This window comes from Grammomys surdaster, unplaced genomic scaffold (genome assembly GCF_004785775.1).
Source record: "Grammomys surdaster isolate TR1022 unplaced genomic scaffold, NIH_TR_1.0 125878, whole genome shotgun sequence".
Lineage (NCBI taxonomy): Eukaryota > Metazoa > Chordata > Mammalia > Rodentia > Muridae > Grammomys > Grammomys surdaster.
Genome location: NW_021620703.1, coordinates 2,819,311 through 2,843,921, shown reverse-complemented (window position 1 = coordinate 2,843,921; position 24,611 = coordinate 2,819,311). Strand labels below are relative to the sequence as shown.

Below are 24,611 nucleotides of genomic sequence, written 5' to 3'. Positions count from 1 at the left end.
GTTTTGTGAGGGACCAGTCTCAAATCCAATCAGAGCAGGTGGTTACCACCATAACAATCATACCACAGTTGCATAAGTGGGCATATCTTATTTGACATACTGATATTATAGGCCATAGAGTTTATATCTGGGTAAGACTGTTGATGCCACCCCCAGCTATAGATAGCATCTTACTGCAACCTGAAAGCTAGGCAAGCAGGGAGAAAGTTTTTAGGCTCAGTTCCACCTTCATTTCTTTGCATCTTCTAACAAAGGTATGTGTTGTTTTTCAGCCATAGGTTTTGCAAACTAGTTCTAGTGAGAAGGGGCCTGCATTATTTGGGAGTCTTTAGCACCTCTGACCAACAACTGATCAAGAGGTATCACATACCTTCCACTGTTGTTTGTTTAGAAACCCATGGTTTGGGGAATAGCATTATTCAGACAGGAAAAATTAGCTGCCTTCTAACTCTTATGAATGCTTTTTCTTAACTCAACATTTTTATTTTTTTAAGTAGTATGTTTTGTATGTGTTTTTTCACAGGTCCTTAGTTTTTATCAGTATGTCTTGCATCCTCATCTCCACCATCTTCCAACATACATCCCTGATTAGACTTTCCATTCCCTAAATTTCATCATTTGTTTTTGTATCACCTGTGAAATTCTGTCCCCTGCCCCATACTTCAGTGGAATTTCCCCACCTCAATGGTTTGTTTCTAGTTTACTTACTCTAACAGATATTATAGTTTAAGCATGAAAATCTGAAGATTTGAAGCTAGGAACTACATGTAAGAGAAAACATTTGCTTTTGTCTTTATGTACTTGGGTTATTACTAAGTATCTTTTATTTACCTGATATAATTGTCATCATAGAGGCTTATTGTCTCCATTTGCTAACCTAGGCCTAGTTCTAGAAGCTTCTAGCCTCTGTATAATCTTAGAATATTTTCAGCCTCTGAACCTTATTCCTGAATAAGCTCATTTTCTAGTTCTTTCTGAACTCTGGTTGGCTGGCTCAACTCAGCTCTTCTGGTTCAAACTCCTCTCCAAGCTGACAGTTTCAATATGTCTTCACTCTGGGCCTCTGACTGAATTGCTCTGCTTGGCTTCAAACTAACAGTCTGTTTTGATCATCTGGCTCCTTCTCATTCTCAGGCTCATCTCTCTTCACCTGTGTCTAGCTTGTTCTCTCTCTCTGCAACCTGTGTCAGTAAAACTTGCCCCTCTCTCTGCACTGCCCCTTAAATAACTTCCCTTTCCTCACTCTTCTCATGAGAGTTGGGTATTTCCTGTTGTGTCAAACCATTCTCTGATTCATCACTTTGTCTGCCACTCAATTAGACATCACTTTCAAACATGGGAACTTCCTTCTAAATAATTAATGTAACCCTCATTTGGAATTAAAAATGTATACTAAGGGTGTGTCTATAATCCAGCCAGAGAGATTAAAGGTGCGTGATAAGGGCTGAGCCTCACCACAACTAGGGACAGGGTTTTTAGTAAATAATACAACCTTAGATTTCACAATATCCTGCATCAAGTAAGCTTGCTCATTATACTGTGTCTAGTCTCCCCAATTCATCTGCAAATTTCATATTTTCATTTTGCTCTGTAACTGAATACAATCCTATTTTGTGTATGTACTTCACATGTATTGTTCATTCACCAGATGGTGAGCAACTGGGCTGATTCTATTTCCTAGCTGAAGAAGCAGTAAACATAGATGTGCAAGTATCTCAGAAGAAAAAAGTAAAATTCTTTCTAGGGGTATGTGCAGGAGTGGGATAGGACAGTTCTAGTCCTAGCTCTTTTTAAGAACTATTGCACTTATTTTCATAGTGGCTACCGTTCAGTAAGAGTTGCTTATTATCTATATCCTTGCTAACATTTGTTTTCATTTAATCTGTTGACTAGGTAGAGAAGGAATATCAAAGTAGTTTTAATTCTCATTTTCCTGATGAGAAAATAAAGTTATTGAACATTTCTTTAAATGTTTATCAGCCATTTTTATTCTTTCTCTTGAGAAGTCTCTTCAAATGATGGCCCCTTTTTATATCAGGTTGTTTATTTTCTTGATGAATTTTTTTAGTTATTTATGTCTGTTAGATATTAATCATCTGTCAGAGATATAGCTATTGTTTTCTCTTCATTTAATTAAAGGCTTTATTTGTAGTATAAAACCTTATTAGTTTTATGAGATTTCATTTGTCAATTGTTGGTCTTATTTCTTATGCTACCAGAATCCTATTAGAAACTTTTTTCTGTTTCTATTTGTTTAGGGTTCCTTTGCTCATCCTTTTGCCATAAGATAGCTATCTTTGATGGGGAGGTGTGTTTCTCAGAGATAAAATAAATGATGGATACCATTTTCTAATCCAGTCTGAAAGCTTGTGTTGCTTGACTAGGATGTTGATAAAAATGGATATTAAAAAGTATTATTGAAAAATATGTATTGATTCTTGTCATTTTGTTAACCTTGTGATGTTTCTTTTCTTTGTTTTCCTCTGCTTAACCTACCACTGTCTGTCTTCCCTTGTATCTTCTTAGACTTGCTTATTTTTCTCTTCAATCTGACTTATTCCTCACTCTCCTCCAGAGGGGTGGCTTGGTGATAATAAATTCTTCTAGACTGTTTATATTATGGAAATATTTTCCCTTTTCTTCAATAATGACCAAAACCTTAGTAGGTATAGCTGTCTGGGTTGGTATCTGTGGTCTTCTGGAACTTGTAGGACATCAGTCTATGTGTTTTAGGCATATAAAAATCTTCATGAAAAATTTGCCATAATCAGAATTGATGGACATTCCTTTATATGTAATTTTGCATTTCTCTCTTGTATCTTTCAATGTTCTTTCTTCTGTTCATTTAGAGTCATGAATATTAGATGACATGGGAAGTTTCTTTTGATATTTGGGTGTTTGATTGATTGATTGAGTGACTTCTATGCTTCTTTTACTAGAGTGGTCATCTCTTTCCATGAATTTGAGAAATATTCTTCTATGAGTCTTGTAAAAATATATTCTGTCCCTTTAATCTCAATTTCTTCCCCTTCATTTAAACTCATGATTCACAGGTTTGTGCTTTTTGGCTAAAATTCTTTTCCAGAGGAGATGTAAGCAACATCTGCCCCTTCTAATGTCCTAATAACAAATGGAGACATGGTTCTGCCAAAGATCTCTCTTAGAAACCAAACAGCCTATTGGACTTCCTTGGAGAACATATGTGAGGGTTTGCTTTCACAAATATGGGTCTTCCTTCCCCAACAGGACACACCTGAAAAACCTTTATCTAGTAGGGGTGAGGGGCTCCCATAGATGCATAGATGAACGCTGCCTCCCTAGTCTGTCTAGGAGTCCCTGTCTGAGCCCCAGGCAATTAAGGCAGATATTGATACAACAGGTGGCAGGGAGCTGATAGATACTTAAGTAGCCTCATCACTCTCCTCAACCCTCTATGACAGGGGTAAACAGTTAACAAACCCAGGACTGATAATCAATTTTGCAAGAGGCATAGATGAATTCCCAAATATGAGGACTAATCCCAGAGGACAGTCACTCACAATAGGACTTTTTATACTGTCACAAAGATTTTTCCTTTTTTGTTTATGGGTCTTTTAAAACTTATTTCATTTGACTGAATAATCCAATTTCTCTCCCTTGCCTTCAAGCCCTGATATTCTACCTTCTTCTAGATATATTTTGTTAGTGAGGATTTCTATTGAGCTTTTTTATTAAGCATACTGGAGCTTTCATTTCAAATTATATAAGTATATATATTCTCCAGTGTTTATATATCTGTATTGAATTATATTTTCATAAGTTCTGACTTGTTCTCATTTTATTGAACTGTTTGTGTTTTATCGACTTTCGTTTTAGCATTTATTTCTGTTCCTTTTGATCGTCTTAAACATATCCATACTTTTAAAAAAAACATTAAGTGACATTAATTGTCCTCCTGTCTTCTAAGTTGCTTTCATTGGGGATCACTAACTCAGGTTTAATAATTTTTGAAGAAGGAGGCATGCTGCCTTGGATTTTGTGTTACTTGGTTTTTGTTGTTGTTGTAGTTATTGTTGTTGTTGGTTTGGTTTGGGCGTGTGTGTGTCCGTGTGTGTGTGTGTGTGTGTGTGTGTGTGTGTTGGGCCTTAGGGATCTGTAGTGAGATTGTTTGTTGTACCTTTTGGTATAAGTGTCAGGCCCATTTTTTGAGTGGGCTCTGAGAACTGGATTTGTCAGGTTTTGGGAGAGCTAAATGATACTTGAAGTTCAGTCTTAGGGCCACCCTAAGCTTATGCATGATTGGGATAGCAGAGGTGGTCCTAGCTCCACGAGAGAAAATCACAGATTCTGACTCCATCAGTGGGCAGTCTACAGAAAGAACATGCTCCTTAAAAGCCAAGGTTCGATTACCAGAAGATAGTGACAGCTAACGATGGGGCACACGGTTGTTCAATTTAAGTCCCCAATTTGCAACATTGGGTTCCCAAAGGGAGGGAGGTAAGAGTTACCTTTGAGGTGAACAGGTCTTCTGCATACATCACATCTGCAGATGGTCTCAGGGTCCACCCACATGGAAGGACACAGGCAGTACTATGAGATGAGCCTGCGTTCTAGGCAAGTCCTCACATGGTGGCATTAGAATCCCAGAGAAAGAGAGACAGTAGGGTTACTTGTAAGTCAAGCAGACACTTGGTCACAGTCCTCAAATGGCAGAGATAGAGCTCCAAAGTTGATTTTAATTATTTTACAAAATCAGATTATCCGATGTGTTTTATTTCATCTTGTGTTTTCTTTAACTGTGATTTACTTCTCTTTTTAAATCCGACAGATCCCACACGAATCATTTTGGCCCCAATCAATGCTGATATTACTGTTGGCGAAAACGCCACCATGCAGTGTGCCGCGTCTTTTGATCCTGCCTTGGATCTCACCTTTGTTTGGTCCTTCAATGGCTACGTGATTGATTTTAACAAAGAAATTACAAATATCCATTACCAGAGGAATTTTATGGTATGTATCTTATACTTCATCTTATTAACATCCTAATAATTCCTATGTGTCTGCGCTAAAACTTCAGTGAAGGACCAGAGAAATAGCTTAGTAGGTAAGTAAGCCACCGAGCCTCTGGTGCTGAGTTCGATCCTAGGAACCCACATAACAGAAAGAAGGGACCAACCCCAGAAAGTTGTTCTCTAATGAAACGTGTGCCATGGTTTACACACACACATACACACGCACACAATTAATTAAAAATTCAGAAATATATTATTTTATATAATTTTAGTTTTATAATGAGGTGACAGTTATGTGAAAATCTTTTCATTTTTCTCAGGTTTTATTATGGTACTCTGCACCATTTATAATGGACTAGTGTTAAAGAGATGGTAGCGATATTCTTAAATATCTACTGGCCTTTAGGTTTATTTTCCCTTCCAATTATATGATTCTTGTATTGATGTGAACTTTACCCTATTTAAATTTGTACCTAGGGTACCAGAAATTTCATTGTAATTTAAATGAGAGAAAACATTGAACTTACTCCAGGTTATAACAATTGTCTTGAAGTAATTTATTTCATTCAGCGAATGTAATAAATCAATGAAATTTATTTGTTTTGAGGCTTGCACTAGTCTGCCTGCTTTGAAAAAGATTAAATGGTTAATTCTAGTAAGTGGAAACTGTACATTCTACAAAACTTGTACATTAACACAGGCAATCAGAGATTAGAGACAGTTGGGAAGCAATGCAGGGATATTGACCTTCCATTGGGGGGATTGACAAGATGCTGGAACTCTCAGAGGGCAAATTGGCTCTACCAATTGCTACCATTCTCCTCTCTGGAAAGGTTACTACTTAGGAACTTGTGTATCTGTTTGGCATGTGCCCTTAATTAAGATGTGTTGAACTTGCCTGGCCTCAGTGGGAGAGGAAGTGTCTAGCCTTGCAGAGACTTGAAGTACCAGGGTGGGGGCATACCCAGGTGGCCCCAACCCACTCAGAGGAGAAGAGGAGGGAGATAGGAGAAGGATTGTGGAAGGGGGTGACCAGGAGAGACATAGTGAGTGTGATGTAAAGGAAAAAATAAAATTACATTTAAAAAGAAAATGTGTTGAGGCTGGGACCTACGTCAGTAGACAGAAGGAGGAAATGAGAGGGCGTAGGACAGAGAGCGAGGGGTCGTCGGAGTATAAGCAAAGTGCAATGATATATATGTATAAAGTATAGCAAAATCCTCATTCAACATTTAAAATGATAAAAACAACAGCAGCAACAACAACAAATGAAATTATTCTGCTCTGGTAAATAGGACTCGCACCTCAGCACTCAGGATACTGAGTCAAAGAATCTTAGATTCTTAAGCTGGAGGCCAGCCTGGGCTACATAGTGAATGCCTGTCTCAAGAAACAAAACAACAAAAAAGTGGGGGTGGGGTGTGGACATTAACTTCAAAATCAGCTATCAATGTAACACAAATTCTTGAACCAACTCAGTGTGATATTTCAGAATTTTTATATCACATAAAATCTATATTAACATTTATAAATTATAATAACTTAGATTACCCAGTTGCCTGCAAATCATTTGTCTAAGGTTTCTTCTTCAAGTTTAGTAAACTTTCCTTTAACCAGACAGGGACATTTCAAACTAGATGCACAGCCACAGCCCCTCAGTATTAATGTATATGCCCTTGCAGGTTCACTGTGGTGTCGATTATTTGGAATTTACTGAGACTAGCCGTAGCCATAAAAATCAATCGTAAGCCTGCCAATTTGGTTTCTGAGCCTAAAAATTAACATAATAGAAAAAAACCGGATTTTCTACTTGGATCTTATAAGTCTGAAACATTTACAGTTCACCTAATGCAGAGTTACCCATCATTAGTGAAACCGGAACCACAATCTGTCAATTTAATAATTCTTCTTTACATCATTAGATTTTTTAAAAGACAGGTATCACTGTTTTTATTAATTTTAAAGAAAAGAGTATGATAAACAGACATGTTACTTACAAAAAGAAACAAAGTTTCGGGTTCATTTAATCTTTTGTTCTCATAACTTGAATAATTTCAGAACTACCATCTGGAAAGATGACAAGCAGAGCTTATAAAGTATATTTAGTAGCTTTGGAGAAATCTACATGAATAGATTTGGGGACATAAATTACACTAATTAACGTGAAGCTTCACATTTAGAGCCTAGGTGCATTCTTTAAAATAATAATTACCCTATGTTACTTGACATCAATACCCACTGTAAGAAAAATAGGGAAAAAGAATAAACTAGAAAAAAGAAAGAGAAGAGAGGCAGAGGAGAGACATTTTTGCCCATACAAATGTATATAAAACTATATAAAACCCTAAGGACTTCAAAAAAGAAGAGAATAAAGAAGTGGCTGACACTCTGAAGGAGAAAAGGTGAATTGGAGGGAAGATGTGGAGTGAATCCTGAGACTACACCTGCCCTCTCTGCAAAGACAGCCACAGAGGGTCAGTAAGAGGTTGGCCCCAGCTGGATCCGGTGAGGAGTGATTGCAGGCTCTAGGCCCTATATCAGGATTCCTCAACTCAGGGGTTCCTCTCAGCTAACAGATAAGCCAAACCATATTTGAAAGTTAAATATGAGACACAACTGGATCAGGTTATCAGATGTTCATTATTAGCACTTCAAAGAAAGACAGGTGAGTTGAATTCTTTAAAAGAATACATAACCTCAGGATAATAATAGATACTGTAAAGTAAGCGATCAAAGTAATTATCTCCTGAATCTACAAAAGTCCATGAAAGGTTTTGTGTTGTGTTTCTTTTCCAACAAAACATCAGGATTCAAACTCATTACTAAATGACATTTAAATGAAGGCATCAGAAATGCTTAGTCTCTCAGAGACAATTCTTGTGTCTAGCCCCGGCTTCTCTGTTTGTTGGAACAAATCTTTTCCATCTGAAACTTAGAGAGTGGAAACATGGTAGCAGTGGTGGCATCAGTGGGGGGGGGGGGGCGGGGAGGGGCAGGTGGCTGTGAGTATCTGTTGCTCAAAATTGCATAGACAAGAATGTCTCTTTGTCTATGTTGCTCAAATGACTTGTCAGTTTTTTCAGTTCTTGATGGCATTTTATACAGAGATAGTATTGATTGGTTTACAACCATCCGCTGCACCTGTGCTAAACACTAAGGCAAATGAAACACTGGAAAAGATATATACAAACTCAAAAAAAAGAAATCAGAGACACCCAGAGTTTAAAATTCTTCCTCTGCCATTACCATCATGTTTTGGTAATTATTACTGCCAACAATGATCCGTCATTACTAAAAATAATGTAGATATAAACTTTAATTTTATTACATGAGTTCTCATTTCCAACTTAGTTGAAAAAATAAATAAATCTTTTAAAATTCAAGCACACTTTGATTTCAGCTTGCTGTTATCAGTTTTGACCACTAAATGGCAGCCTTGCATAAGATTTCAGGATTCATAGCCTGGATTAACTTAAGCAGAAACATTTATGAAGTGGAACAAATGCATCTCTTTATATTCACCAATGCCCTGTGAGATGATGTGCAATGCTGGATTTCTATAGTTCTTTTCTCTGCAGAGTCCATGGAAGAGAGTAACAAGGCATTACTGTGCACTTCTTTTGAGCATTTATGTTGTCAATGGAACAAAGCAAAACAAACGACTAATACAGTCCTTCTTTTGTTAATGGCCCTTCTATACCTAACATTTGTTATTTATTTCCTCATTTCCTTATTTAAAACTCACTGAATATCATGCTTTGTCAGATAATGGCTAGTAAATGCTTCATTTGTGCTTTAACAAAACTCAGGTATAGATAAAATATTAACAAATTAGCAGTTTAATACAATAATGGATTAAAGCCGTTTATCTGCATTATTTTGTTCTATTAGGTGTGATGGCAAATAATTATACATTTTCTGTGTCCAGTTATAAAATTACCACTATTTTTATTTTCTCTTTTAGCTTATTCTCTGAGAGTAAACATACAACTAAAATTAATTTTTATTATAATTTATGTCATAACACTTCTTTTTCTAGAAAGATCTTGAAATTATCTACATTATTTATATTATTTATATGTATATGTACATATATATGTATATTTATATATACTGTTAGAATTTATATATGTTTCATTTTATCCTTTACTCATGGCAGCAAATGATGGGCAAAGTATTTTTAATTGCTGCATAATTTTATAAAATTCTATTTTGTGTGTGTGTGTGTGTGTGTATGTATATGTGTATGTTTGTGAGTGTCGGAACACACATGCTCTGGCACACATATGGAGCTCAGAGGACAGCGTTCAGGAGTTAGTCTGACCATCCACCTTAAGACACTCTCTTATGACAAGGTCTCTTTTTGTTTTCTCTGATGCACTGCCTACTTCAGGCTACCTGGCCACCCAGGTTCTGTTCAGTTCTTTGTCTGTCTATTGTATCACTGAAGGAATGCTTAAAGCACAAATGCCCACCACTGAATCTGGCTTTTTATGTGGGTTCTAGGGAACAAACTAGGGTCATCAGGCTTGAGTGGCTTGTGCCTTTACTCACTGAGTCAACTCCCTAGCCCGTACCTGTCTAATTTTGACAACTACCTCCAACCATTTCCCTTCACTAGTTTGACAGAATGTTCATCCTCTCAGTAGTGATCTTGAGTAAGCACATGGACACTGTGCTCATCTTCCTGATTTCTTTACTACTCTGTTGAAAGTTCAGTCTAGCAAGAAGTCACTACAGGTTTGTTAAAAATTCAGAGAAATTCCTCAGTAGCTCTGTCCTACATCACCTGACACTAAGTCATTTTTCATCTTTAACCCTGTGAAACCCGCTGTCTACGCATCGTCTTCCCACCTTAAAAACGCTATTTTCTTCAGCTTCTGAAACCAATGTTTTCACAACACTTTTATGAGGGTAATGGAATGCTTTAAAAGCAATATCCGGTGGAGTAGATGCTAGTGTGGATGTCTTAATTTCAGAGGTAGGGAGACTGAAGATTAGACAAATGAAATAAGCCCAAAGACACAAGCCCAAAGATCTGTGTCCTGCTGCTGCCCGTAGGAGCCATCCATTGCTGTCTATATCTGCTTAGATAATTCTCTGCGAGTTGGAAACACTGCAAGACAGTGCTGGTCAACTCATATATGTTATTTTAAAATCTTGTTTCATGACCCATTTATATCCATGTTATCCAAATTGTTTTACCCCTCAGACACTTTTAGCACTCTTTGCACTGAAAGACAAATCAAGCCTGTATAGGTGTAAGAGTAAAATTGATGATGATTCACAAACAGTTCCTTCAGGTTTTCAAGGAGTGAGTTTTTAATCTCTGTTCTAGCAGGTTTGGGACTGTGCATTGACCGTGCGTACGTTTGCAGGTATGAGGATGTGTACTGACTGTAGGTTTGCAAGTGTGATGATGTCGTTGGCCAGCAGTGTGTTTGTAGGCGCAAGGATGTGTGTTGGCTGTGTGTTTGCAGGTGTGTATTGGCCGTGTGTTTGCATGACTGTGTTTGCAGGTGTGAGGATATTGTTGGCAGGTGTGAGGATGTGCATGGACCATGTGTTTGCAGGTGCGTACTGGCTGTGTGTTTGCAAGTGTGAGGATGTGTATTGACTGCGTTTGCAGATATGATGATGTGCATGGACCATGTGTTTGCAGGTGTGTACTGGCTGTGTGCTTGCAGGTGTGAGGTTGTGCACTGACTGTGTTTTGCAGGTGTGAGGATGTCGTTGGCTGTCAGTGTCCTCACACTTGTGAGAATGTCTGTTGGTTGTGATTATCACACGATACCATTAGAAAAACAGACTTCTCTCTCTACGGTGGTTTTCTTTTACTCTAAAAATAAAACTATAAACTGCCGTCTTTCCTTATTTCTTTTTCTTTTTCTTTTTCCTGGCAGCAAACAAGTAGAAAGGAAAATGTGCTTTACAGTTCACCTGGCTTCTTTAAGACACTGAGGTCACAAAGTGGAGAGTGCACCAGCCCAGGTTGCTGCTTAGCAAGTCACCCTAGTCAAGTCCTTAAATGTTTGTTGATGAGAGTGGTAATCCATCAAATTGAGCACATACAGCAAAAGGCCTCTGTTCTGTTGTCTATTTTGTGAGAGTGTCTGAGTGTGAAGGGGATTGCCTGTGTTCTGGCTCGATGTGCTCATGTCTGGTACGCATGGGGAGTCCAGAGATCAACTTTAGATGTCTTTCCTCAGACACTATACATCATTTTTATTAAATATTTTTAAGACACTTGTCTCTCACTAGCTGAGAACCTGGTTGCCTATCGCCGAGGCTGGCTGGGCAGAAAGCTCTAGTGTAGGGTTCAGGTGTATACCACTATGTTTGTCATGTTTACTTTCTGGATTCTGAGGGAGCACACACACACACACACTCACACACACATACACACACACACAGAGAGAGAAAGAGAGAGAGAGAGAGAGAGAGAGAAAGAGAGAGAGAGAGATTTTAGCAGAATCACTTTTTCTAAGAAAATATAAGAACAGTATACCAATAACATACAGTAAATAGTAAGGCTGCTCTTATGAAAATGGTGTGCCATCTGTCTGTCTGTGCATGATGTATGTTTACAAGTTACTGAATGCCAAAGAGGTTTCCCTCATTCCTTCCCATAGAGATCCTGAGAATTCTAAGGCTTATAGGAACCAATGGAAATCACACAAATTAAGTCATATCTACGTTTTCCTTCAACTCTAAAACAAACCTGCAGGGTTGAAAGTTTTGGTGTAGTGTTCCTTATTCAAAACGCTTAGCAAGGACCTCAAACAAAATTCTCATTGTGTGTTTTCTTTAAAAATGGGCCAATTGGTCAAAAATGAATTCCTCAGTCAGCAGACCATTTTGTGTCAACGCTTCCAGGCAACCTCTGAACGGTCTCTTTAGTAATTACAGCTTCCCTTATGTATCTGAGGTTTTAAACCTTTGATGACGACATGGCTTACTTAGTGTTTTAATATTCAAAAATTCCGACTCAGCTAATTAAAATGATGCATTATTAAAATCAATATCAATTTAAATACAGAGTATTAGAGAACTAGTGCCAGTTGTATGTGTGAAAATATAGTTTCTGAGATTCAAGGTGCTGTTGTCAAGAACCCTTAAGGTGCCAAGTGGTGCCTGACATAATATGATGTCGGTATTCTCAGTGTGCAGAGCTAGACAGAGTGACGCTGGACAAAAAGAGGGACAGCAGGCACTACTGAACGATGAGATGAGAGACACAGTGAAAAGTTCATGGCGTGACCATCAATCGGTGTGTACGATTTTGCCACTTCAACGTGTTTTAAACGTAAAAAGGAAAGCCACTTAATATAATCACATATGAAGGAAGGAAGCTAGATCCTGTTATCACATATGAAAAGATTGCCTCAGAATTGGTTACAAATTATATCTTTCATGGAGTTCCAGTTCACAGTGCGTGCCTGTGAGTGTGCCTGCAAAGCCTTTCAGCAGCTTCTGAGGCACCCCGCAGCTCGTACTCAACTCTTGCTGTTAGAGGAGCCTGTGGCTGCTGAGGCTGCCCAGGATGTGCCTGCTGCTATAAGAGAAGCCATGGAGTGCTGTTAGCATGAGAGACTGCCTATTACGTCCCTGCTGCTGTTAGCGGAGCCAGTGGCCACTGTTAGCATGGGAGGAGGCTGCCTATCATGTTGTCCTCTAGCAAGCCAAGAGCAAAAAACAAAAATGTCTTGCTTCATGTATAGCAAACTTGCTAGACATACTTAATAATTTCTGTTTGCATTTACCAAACATGCTTTAAATGGCACTCCTTTCTCCTCCCTTCAATTTGAAAGGAACAAAGCAAGCTTGCGTTTACCAAGTTGCTTGCTTGCTTCCTTGCAAGTCAATTTGTCCTTAAGATTTAGTAATACTTTAACTTTTACTTAAGGCAATCAGTTTTTGGCAGTTAGCGTACGATGGAGGAGAAAGCAAGGAGTGGGCATTTTTAGGTTGAAAGCCTTCTGACTTAAAGTTGGGATACTTCAAAGTGGTCAACCACACATAGACGCTGGATATCCCTGAGTTTTGCCAGCACATTTCCAGGATGTGATTCAACTCTCTTCATCTGAAGGGAAGAATTTTGTGATTCAGCCAAGCCATGGCTTTCAGTGAAAATAAGTGAACATTCGTATCTAATTTGTGGCGAGAATGTGCTGAGGTCCATGATCTTCAGTTGCTTTGTAAGCGTTCTGCCAACCAACAAGAACCACAGCTTCTCCTGAGGATGGAAAGCCTTAGCTGCCTTTATAAAAACGTCAAAAAGTATTTCATACATACACGCTCCCCTAGAAAGGATGTGTGCACTTCTCCTGTTTTCCTGATGCAGAGTTTTAGCAGCATGCCTTCACCTGATATGCAGCAATAGAGCTGCATGTTGACGTACTTAAAATTCTGATGCAATCCTGTCAGTGCCTACTCAGGCTCTAATATTTAAAACAGAGCTGATTCTATATTGGCTTAAACGAAAGCTTCTACTAGGTATGGAGGTGCAAAAGTGATCGAAGTGTTGTATGAAATTGTCAAAAAAATAATAGGATATTATTATTCTTTTGAAATATGTAGAAGAACATTTTCAAGTACTAGTGGATATGACTTTGGCAAATAGTTTAGGACATTTCCTGGTTTTTTAATTTTAATTATTTGTAATTATATGAAGAGAATGATCACAATTCTCAGAAGAGTTAAATAAATGCCTGTGTGGATGGTAGTGTTTCTCACACAGGGAATTTAAGAGCAGAGGACAGCTTCTCATTAAAGAAAAAGAGTATCACTAACTGCTCACCAAGTCTGACAAATACCCAGGGCCAGGTGCTATATCCTATATATGGACATATTAGTACTCTATTCCAAGCAATAAACCAATCAGGCCAGACTTTGTAGTTCTGATTCTCCACTTTATCAGCCAAGACTACAAGTCCAACAGTTTGAAGATGAATGCTGCGTGGGATAGAGCCTATGGCCAAGTAGAACATTCACTCCACATGTGCCAAACTTGAAAAAAAAAGATAACCCAACATTTTACATAAGCAATGCTTACACGTGAGTCTCAACCCAGGCCGTGGGATCACCCTATAGTGTGTACAATTACAATGGGAGACAACGATTTGTGTCTGATAGGAAAATCAAAGATCTGCTTAAAACTTGAATTTCTCACATTTTTCTGCGAAGAACACATTTCGTAAGTAATGACAAAGAGTTATGATAAAGTTCTCACTTGCATGAAAATGGGGTGACCCCATCCAGCATGCTTGGGTACTCGAAGTCGGACATCCATTGCCAATAATGTGCACATAATGAGACCTTGCTAAGAAGCTTCTACCAGGAAAGAGTGGGATGAAAGGCAGTGCCTGTCTCTATATAGTTGCAAAGCCTAGTATGGTACACAATAGATATTCATTAAATGTTGTGTGTTTTTAGAAATTGACATCGTATCTTATTGCCACTAGCAAAATTCATATAGGTATATACATATCATGGTATATGCATACATATACACACATCCTTGTATAGTTTATGATTTGATGGCAAGTTTCTTTTCAGTGGAATCACCATCCGTCTTAATACTTCTGTAAGCTTTTAGCACCTTTGTAAGATGAACTGTGGATCATCCTGAATTTGGTCAATTTGTTCAGCTTTGCAAAACCGAACTAGCGGGTCTCAGCCATGAAACATGTATTTCCTCATATTGATAGCACACAGATTTTTAGACACTAACATTTTTCTTTAAAAGAAGCAAGTAACATGTGGGTTGAATAGGTTATATTTAGGAATATGAATGTATATATACATATGCATGCAATAACAATTAGCGAGAAAACAAAGAGGTCGTGGATTTGAAGGTGAGTGCCTGGGGTACATGAGAGGAAAAAGGAGGGGGGTGCTATATTTATATTATAATCTCAATAATAAAAAAATAGAAATGGTACCAATAAGCTAGCTCCATCCTTGGCTTTCCCTCGGTGCTGTTCTCTGACAGAATGAATGCCAAAGACAGCAGAGCCAAGAAGGCCCGTAGTTCAGTTTCTTTAGTTTTCAGTTGGAAAGCTAAGGCTAGAGCAGAAACAGGACAAAGATGTGCCCTTAGCAGATCTATCACAGATGCTTCCTCTTCCTCCTCCTCTTCCTCTTCCTCCTCCTCCTCCTCTTCCTCCTCCTCCTCCTCCTCTTCCTCCTCCTCCTCCTCTTCCTCCTCCTCCTCCTCCTCCTCTTCCTCCTCCTCCTCCTCTTCCTCCTCCTCCTCCTCTTCCTCCTCCTCCTCCTCCTCTTCCTCTTTGTTCTTTCTTTTTATCATTATTATTAATTATTTTATTTATTTACATCCCAAATATTGCCCCCTCCTAGTCCCCCCTCCCAGAGTTTTTCCCCCATCCCCTCTCCACTTTGCCTCTGAGAAGGTGGTCCTCCTCCAGTATTCCTTCTTCCTAGGACATCATGTCTCTACTGGATTAAGTGTATCCTCTCCCACTGAGGCCAGAAAAGGCAGTCCTCTGCTTCCAGACACTTCTTAGTAGGGGAAAGCATCTTAGCTCCATATCCTCACTGCTGTGCGGTTAATGGAAATACCCTGACTGAACAGCTGCTGGTTTTGTTCCTAGCTCGACGCCAATGGGGAACTGCTCATCAGAAATGCACAGCTGAAACACGCAGGCCGGTACACGTGCACAGCGCAGACAATCGTGGACAATTCTTCAGCTTCAGCTGACCTTGTCGTGCGAGGTAAGAGTTGCCAACAATTCAAATAAAAAGAAGCCCGAATGTAATTTGACCAGTCTTCTGGTAACTCTGGATATACACACTTTCTTCTGTTTATAGTTCAGTTCCATCCTGCAGATACATTTTTGGCTTCCTCCCCACAGCTTGAGATGGCTTACGCCAGAGGAGTAGTAAAAGCACTAACTCTGTTTGTGTCACTGACTACGTGGGGTTTTTTTTTTCTAAAGTTATACCACAAGCCTCTTACTGACTGTGTTTAAAGCTAACCGTTCACCAAGCTTCTCATTTCCTTCTAATGCTTCAGTGTAGGGTATAATACAATCACCTTCTTAGTTTATTTGGGGAACAAAAGTGTTGGGCATTATGAACCTTAACCGCAAATGTGGAATACTTATCTTGATTGTCTTAGAGTTAGAATGCGGGTCGATGCGTTCCTGTGTTGCTTTTGCTGGCAGAGGTGATGTAATTGAGAACGTGACGGGTCGTGTGCATATGGCCAATGTAGTCTCTTTGTCCTTCTGCTAAAGTGCAGGATGGCTTAAAAAAAAAGAGAGAGAGATAACTGCAGCCATTCAGTCACAGGTGTCACAGCCTGTGAGAGGGAGACATTCCTTGTAGCTCAATTCCAAAGACATTTATGGATTGGCTGCAGACTCTTCACCATAATGTCTTCGTATTTCTTGTAACCGACACATATCCAGCAACTCACAAAATACTGTAGTGATCCCAGATGGATTCGTTGATTCTGTCTTCCTTTACTGGTCCCTCTAAACCATTTGTTGCCCAAACTTTACCATCCTTCAAATCCTGCTCAAGTATTAACTAGTTTAGGATTTCTCTGACTGTCCACATGTGAGCTCTTCTCTGCACCGTTAAAATGTCTACCTGTGCTTAGATGCATTATCCTCTACAATAAAATTCATAGGGATTTTGACTAACATTTTGTAAGGTGTATAAACCTTTAAAAATTTTATGCCTCCTTTTTATCCTAACATGTTATTGTTTTCTATTATTAACTTATTTTTTAACACTGGGACATTTTTAAGTGCTCATTTTTATGACGATATTTTTGAAAACGAGACAAATACTTGGTAAATAAAATATTTAGGGCTTCTTAGACTCAATTTCTCTTCCAGATCCACATAAAAGTGATTCCCCCAGTCTTACCCCCACCTGATTCCCCTCTAGAACAGTGAAAGCACAGAGCAAACTCCTGCCCAACATGAGGCAATGCTGAAACCCCTCAGACTACTGAAGCAAGGGTCTGGATGAAATCTCTTTATACAAATGAACCTGTTCATTAATTCCACAGACTAGCTACTGCAAATTTATAAAGAATACCTCATGTCCACGCAATCGTAGTTGAACAGATCTTCATGTGGCTTCACCCTTTCCACTCAGAGACATTGTTATTTGAGACACTGACTACCATCACAAGTTATCAGAGAAAGAAACAAATTTCCTTTCCTTCTTACCAAGACACTAGCTACGAGTCCATTTTCAGCAGAACACTAAATAAGGATGTGATTAAAATCACCTGTCTATTAGAAGAATAAGAATTAATGTTACCCAAGGGTTCCTGTTACAAGGCGTGGACACCAGTGTCCCAATGTCTTTGTGATCATGAAAAGCCCATTGTGGTAATGGTTAGCATACACAATGGAAGGTGTTTTCTGTACACACACTTAGTAATTAATACTCACCCATTCTGTATGTTTTTACATACCCAAAACTAATAAAATAGAGGCTATAATATGTAACATATGGACACTTAAACAAAAACTCTTTTCTATAGAAATTTTGGGTTCTAGGAAGAAATGTGGCTGGCAAGAGTCTAGCAAGTGCACTCGGGAGTTGCATGGTACAGAACTTAGGGCTCTGATAGTGACCAGATGCCACGTAGGGACATGAATGGTACTGGTTACTCCGTGAGAGCTGCTCAGTCGCAGTCATTCCAGTAACAGAAAGTCGTGTTTTGTATATACCAAGAAGTAGGCAAAGTTCTTCCCAGCTTATGTACATCACAGGGTACACACCATACACCTTCTAAAATTTCCATGTATTTCAGTTAGAGAGTGGAGAGATAGGCAGCAGTTCTCTACGTTGTGTCTGATCATGCTGCCGACGTTCTTGTCAATGCACCCATCTAACTGTACACTACTGCCTCTATGTACGGGGACGTTACACATGAATAACAGCTTTCGAGATTTAAGAGGCGGTAGCTGCAATTCATACTCAGGTAGGCAGGATAGGAAACACAGATGCGCTGCCATTAGACACGATGAACATTGGGAGGAGGAAGCTCTCTCCTCTGAGGGAAAAAAAAAACACAAAAGTTTTGATAACACAGAGATTAGTATGTGAACTATTATTCTATTGTTTTGTATCAGAAGACTTGGGGGGGGGCACAACTATCCATAAATAAGTAAGAATGTGGGTCTTTTCCTCTCTCCCTTTCTCTACCCCCTCAGTGTGTGTGTGTGTGTGTGTGTGTGTGTGTGTGTGTGTAAATATTAGAGTACAGCCTGAGATGTTCTTTGTCAGGAACCATCTACCTTGCTTTTTGAGACAGTGTTTCTCACTGATGTGGGAATCACTACTAGGCTAGGCTGGTTGGTCAAGGAGTCCCAAGGATGTACCTGTCTCTGTCTCCTCATCTCTGAGATTTTTAACTGTGCTTTTGTACTCCTGGATTTTTATACAGATTTTGGGAATTTCAGTCTTCATGCTTGTGCAGCAAGTCCTTTACAAAGTGTTCTCTCTCTATAGTCCAAGAATGTATTTTTTTAAGCTGTGTTACCTCGAAGGACATGAATGCAGAAGAAAGAACGTTGATGCCCCACAGCTTATGCATATTTATGTGTGTGTGTGCACTTGTGTGCATTGACAATTACAATGAGATAACAGACGTATGCATGAAGCTTCATGAAAGTACTGGTACCAAATAATATAACATGCCTTTCATTTTTACTTTAAAGTAATTTTAGAATTAAATGTAAATACTTTTATATAAGTCTGCTTGTCATGGCCATATTGCAAAACTTGAACTAGGACAGTGTACAGAGAAAGGAGCTTCATATAGATGATAGTTTATGAGGTTGCAAACATGAAAGTGTCACTGGATCAGCTCTCCTGAACAGCCAAAGACTCACATAACGTGGAAAGACACGCACACACACACACAAACACAGCATCTCACTCATGAGCATGTGTAGCTCCTAGAACGAGACTGACATCCAGGCAAATGGAAAGCAGCACCCTCAAGGACTTAATGCCTCACACTAAGCCCCATTTTGTAAAGATTCTACCACAGGAAACCAGACTTTCTACACAGAAAGCCTCAGGGACACACACAGACTATATCCCAAACCTTAGCAGTCTCTAAACCAACAATACAGGTGAATGTGACATTGGAATGACTTCATGGAACAACCTGCTCAGAGAAAACTGCTCTGCCAATTGTTGGTTAGGCCTGAGGGATAAGGAGAACAGCAGTACTGTTGACTGACAACTCATGAAAATGGCACCAGTATTTAGGCACAGTACATCATCTTTTATAAAACCAGAGCTTCTTTAAAAACTATAGCACTTGAACATATTTAAACACCAATTCTGTTTAAAGTTGCTGGAAGAACAGACCAGAAAATCATCGTATAGCATCTGATGCACAGACTCTGCACAAGTTAGAAATCATGGCTCACACAGACCTACAGTTTTCACTCTATATACATTGTTGTTGCCTTTTCTATTAGTACTGTCTGTCTATATTGTAAATGTCACTGATAAAGTTTATATGGGATAGCAATCATCTTCACAAGTGGCTTTGTGGTTCAAATAGTATGGGGACTTGAAAGTTCAATATAGATAATTCAACCTGTAGATAAAGTCTGACAACAAGAAAAGATTACTCTCTAAGACAGAGAACCTTCTACTCGGCTTCCTCATGATGACAACAAAGTGATAAATAAAATAGGAAATTATGTAAAACAGGAGTAACCAAGTAACCAAGGAAGCATGTGGTAAGAAGAGAGTCAGGAAGAAAGAACAAAAAAAACAAAACAACTCGAGCCCAGAGCTCAGAGTATAATGATTCAAACAGAAGTAAAAATAGTCATGTCGAAATGATGACATTATTCAAAGTCAAAATGGATCTAAACAATAAACTATAAAAATTCAGATCACTGGCTGCTCTTCCAGAAGTCTTGAATTCAATTACCTATGACCACATGGTGGCTCACAACCATCTGTAATGAGATCTGATGCCCTCTTATGGTGTATCTGAAGACAGTGACAGCATACTCACATACATAAAATAAACAAATAAATACATATTAAAAAATTCAGTAGTTAGGAGGGAAAGGAAACTCCTTTAAGTGTGAAAACAAAATTGTTGACAATAAAAATTCAATAGATGATTGAGAGCACCTGAGTGACAGATGGGGGATGGATTAGGAAGGTGTGGGGGGGAGTCACATCTGATAAAGTCATATTTCAGCAGAAAGAGTCAAAAGTAAGTCATTAAAAGTGATAGAGACATTGAATATGTAGCGGATGCTGTAGTATGCATCTCTGGGCTTAGCCACTTGGGGAACTGAAGGAGGATGATGACTTTAACTCAGAAATTTGATACCAGCCTTTCAAATATTGCTAGACCAAAACTCAAAAAATTTACAAAAGACATTGAGGATATACTGGGAAAATCTTATTTTTCAATGGAAATAACATGGGAAAATTTTAAACAAAAGAAGAGAAAGACACATTCCAAGATATGGACAAGTTTGAGCAGGACACTTTACATTTACTGTCTCGCTTGTTCCTTGACTATTTGCATCTATTGTATTGCTAGTTCCTCAACATAGAATTGACCTTAATACTTGCATGTAATTAAAATGGTACAAAAGCAGATTGGGAAAAAATAAAAATTAAAAATAAAACTTAAAGACAAATAAAACACCAGAAAACCAAGAATTTAATGCAAGGTTATATAAGTAATACACACCACACACACACACACACACACACACACACACACACATATATAAAAGCAACAACTGAAAAATACCAGTATAAAGAATCTTTTGTAAAAAGATACAGTACATGACCAGTAGATTATTTAATAGCAATAATAACAAGATGACTGGGGATGCTGGCCTGCAAGATGGCCTCCAGTGACCCTTGTTTCCTTGGCTCATCAACCTGAATGTGACCTCTGTCATGTTTGCTTACTCTGTGTCAGCAGAAGTGGGGTTTCAGGCTCAGTGGTAAATCACACCCACACATCAGTGCAGCTGCTCTGCTGCCACTCTGGGGGCTGAAAGCTTCCATATCCAAAGCAGATGTCAGCTGCCTCTGGAGACAGCCACAAGATGAGGAAATGCACTTCCCCAGTGCCCCCGTGCTGATTTGCTAGTAATTGAAATGAGGCATCTAGGGCATATGACTGTTGATGGCATCGTGATTGTAACATTCAACTACCAAGAGAAACTGACCAAGGACCATTCTGCTCTGACATTCAAGAATGATTCACCCACCAACACTGTGTGAGAGAGGAATGCTTCTTGTCTTTAAGCTACTAAGCTTTGGGATAATTTGTTATACATCAGTAGAGGGCTAGTTCATCAATGGAGAAGAAAAATAACTATGTACTTATCTACACAAAGAAATAAAACTACGTCAAGACAAGTAGAAACAGTTCATTGTCTATGAAACCAACTGACCCACTATGAAGCAGGACTAATGTAAACAAGCATCTGACTGATGAGAACATATAAAAATTATAAATACGCATATGAAAAGTGTCTCACGTGCTAAGCCATGACGGAAACACAAATTGGAAATCCAGTGAACTATCTCTGCAGACTCATTAAAATGGGAACAGAATTGAAAACTGATGGAGAGACTTAATCATTCACTTTGCTCTGTAGTAACTGTCAAGCGAGCAGCTATGCAGAAGACAGAGACTCAGACAACAAGGATGTGCTCACCACATGGTTCGGCCACTATACTAGAGGTGCTTATCCCATAGTCAAAACATGAGTATGCATATAGTATATGCATATATTATGAGAAAATTAACAGTGTCAATACTTAAATGCATAGATGCATAAAAATATGTATACAAATGTTCACACCACCCTCGTTTACACTACTAAAACCTGGAAACAACCTAAACAGCCTTCAGTAGTTGAATAGTTAAAGAAATGCAGCGTGACACGATTCAACTATAGACATGTGGTGACTGGATTCACCTTAAAGGGACTTGTAATGATTATTTAGCATCTTTAAAATGAATATACTAACACTTTCAAAAGTTGGGTAACTGAGAGTGACAGGTGGCACTGGTTTTGTGATTGCAACACCAGCTGTCTTATGGCCAAGCTGCTCCTCGTTTTGACAGGGGGAGTGGTCACCTGAGCACATTGGAGGCAAAACTGAACAGAATGAAACAAGTGCACTGAGAAGCACACAGATCATGTGAGGCCACACCCTCTGAATGAGGCCCAGGGGTTATATCAATGTCAATTTTGAGTTGTGACGTTGTATGTCAGTTTTATGATCTGTCATCCTGGTGGCAGAGTGAAGGATATACAACTTTCTTATTTTTTATGGTTTCTTGTGAATCAATTTTTTAAAAAATTTTTATTGGATATTTTATTTATTTACATTCAACTGTTATCTCCTTCACAGTTTCCCCTCCACAAACCTCCATTCCATCCCCTCTCCCCCCGGCTTCTATGATGGTGCTCCTCCACCCACTCCCACCTCACTGCCCTAGCCTTCCCCTATGCTGAGGAATGGAGCCTCCATAGGACCAAGGGCCTCCCCTCCCATTGATGCCAGATAAGGCCATCCTCTGCTACATATGCAGCTAGAGCCATGGGTCCCTCCATGTGTATTCTTTGGTTGGTGGTTTAGTCCCTGGGAGCACTGGGGGGGGTCTGGTTCATCGATATTGTTGTTCTTCCTATGGGATTGCAAACCCCTTGAGCTCCTTCAGTCCTTCCCCTAATTCCTCCAATGGGTTCCCCATGCTCGGTCTAATGGTTGGCTGCAACCATCCTCATCTGTATTGGTAAGGCTCTGGTTGAGCCTACCAGAAGACAGCTATACCAGACTACTGTCAGCAAGCCTGTCTTGGCATCAGCAATAGTGTCTGGGTTTGGTGGCTGCATATACGATGGAACCCCAGATGGGGCAATCTCTGGATGGCCTTTCTTTCAGTCTCTGCTCCACTTTTTGTCCCTGTATTTTGTTTAGACAGGATCAATTTGGGGTTAATATTTTTGAGCTAGGTGGGTAGTCCCATCCTTCAACCGGGGACCATGCCTAACCTCTGGATAATTATCTCATAACAAAAATGTTAAATCACTGGACCTAAGATACCAAGAACTATACTAGAAATGAATAGAGTGTATGTAGCAATCCCCAAGGTGACAGCCACTAAACTGCTTTCTAAAGGCGTAGACCTGGTCAACATCACACATGGCAAATGTAGGGTGGGGCTTGCAGTTTGGGGAGCAGAATTGAGGAATTACTCAAGTCTCTGTCCCTGCCCTACAGTTCTTCTTCTCCTGCCAACCTTGTACTTCCCAGTATCTTCTTTAAGTAAATATTAAATACATGCTTATATAAACTATGGAATGGACTAGATTCCTAGCATTCTGTGGCACCAAGATATTAAAATGACCTGATGTGCCATCTGTATATGAAACAATCCACCAAGACAACTGTGTGTTGGATGGTTTTGTCCTAGCAAATTCATGGTAGTTACTTTGCCAATAATATCAGATTGTTCATAAAATGTGCATATGTGGTAATTTGAAACACATATTTTGAAAAGATAATACTGGCCTTTTACTCCATTTTGTCAAATGAAACACAAGCAGACTTCATTCAATGGGCACTTGAACAGTTGCTGGTGATGTTGGAGGGACTCCAAAGCTGTGTGCTTTGCCCTGGAAGTCACCAGGCAGCGGACAAGAAAATAACTGGAATGCACTTGAAGGGCTGACTGCTCTGACCTACAACAGTCTAGTTTTATTTAAATATTGTCACACTAAATAAGATTAGCTTTAGATACCTGATTGCAGAGCCACTCAACATAAGAGTGCCTCAGTGACAAGGAAACCAACCAAACAACAAAACAAAAGTAAGAAAACAAATGAAAGAGAAAGATGAGCGAATCTCTCAGCTGGAGCACAAATGTAAATGCCAAGATGATTCTAGAAAATAATAACATTCCTTGTATAATAACACTAAAATTGCTTCTAGAATATCTCACTGAAAGTTGTTTTTATGAAAAAGTTGTTGACACGAATTAGAAACAATACAGTGTCAGTGAGAGAAACAACTTGTGAATCAACCCTAAAGCAGAGGTGTAGGGTGTACAGCTTGGCTCCAGCAACCCTGATTAAGGAGCAGAGAGGGAAATGAAGAAAGGACAAAGGCTTGTACCGAGAGGCGCTGGATTGGGCAGTCTGGGCTCTGTGATGGAAAAGCTACAGCAGGCTGGAAACTCAACATCTCGATTATATAAAGCTGCACACACAGGTAGAGTTATTGCATATGGCAGAACAGGGAGGTGGAGCTAGCTGATTTCAGTAGGAGCAGCCTCTGTTCAGGAGGAGTATATCCGTAAAGAGAATGCTACAATGGATATCCCTGTACACACTGTTATAGTCATACTGCATTAGCTGCCTGTCATCATAACAAAAGACAACTTGGAAGCAGGAGAACCTATTCCTGTTCCTGATCTCACATATTTCAGTCTAGATCAGTTGGGTTTATTGTCTGACCTGCTGCAAAGCAGAATACCACCCCAGGGAGCATGAAGGATCCTGCACATATCATGGGAAGTGGGGGCAGAGAGACACTGGGCTGAGGCCCCCA

At 39.2% G+C, this 24,611-nt stretch overlaps 1 protein-coding gene across 2 annotated transcripts in view; it reads left to right on the top strand.

Moving 5' to 3' along the window:
- Cntn1 (contactin 1) overlaps positions 1-24,611 on the top strand; it is a 123,570-nt gene that overhangs the window by 38,273 nt on the left and 60,686 nt on the right. For both annotated transcript variants that reach the window (XM_028752153.1, XM_028752154.1), the window contains exons 13-14: positions 4,808-4,989; positions 15,605-15,725. In XM_028752153.1, coding sequence (XP_028607986.1) covers positions 4,808-4,989; positions 15,605-15,725 — 303 coding nt within the window. The remainder of the gene's footprint in view (positions 1-4,807; positions 4,990-15,604; positions 15,726-24,611) is intronic.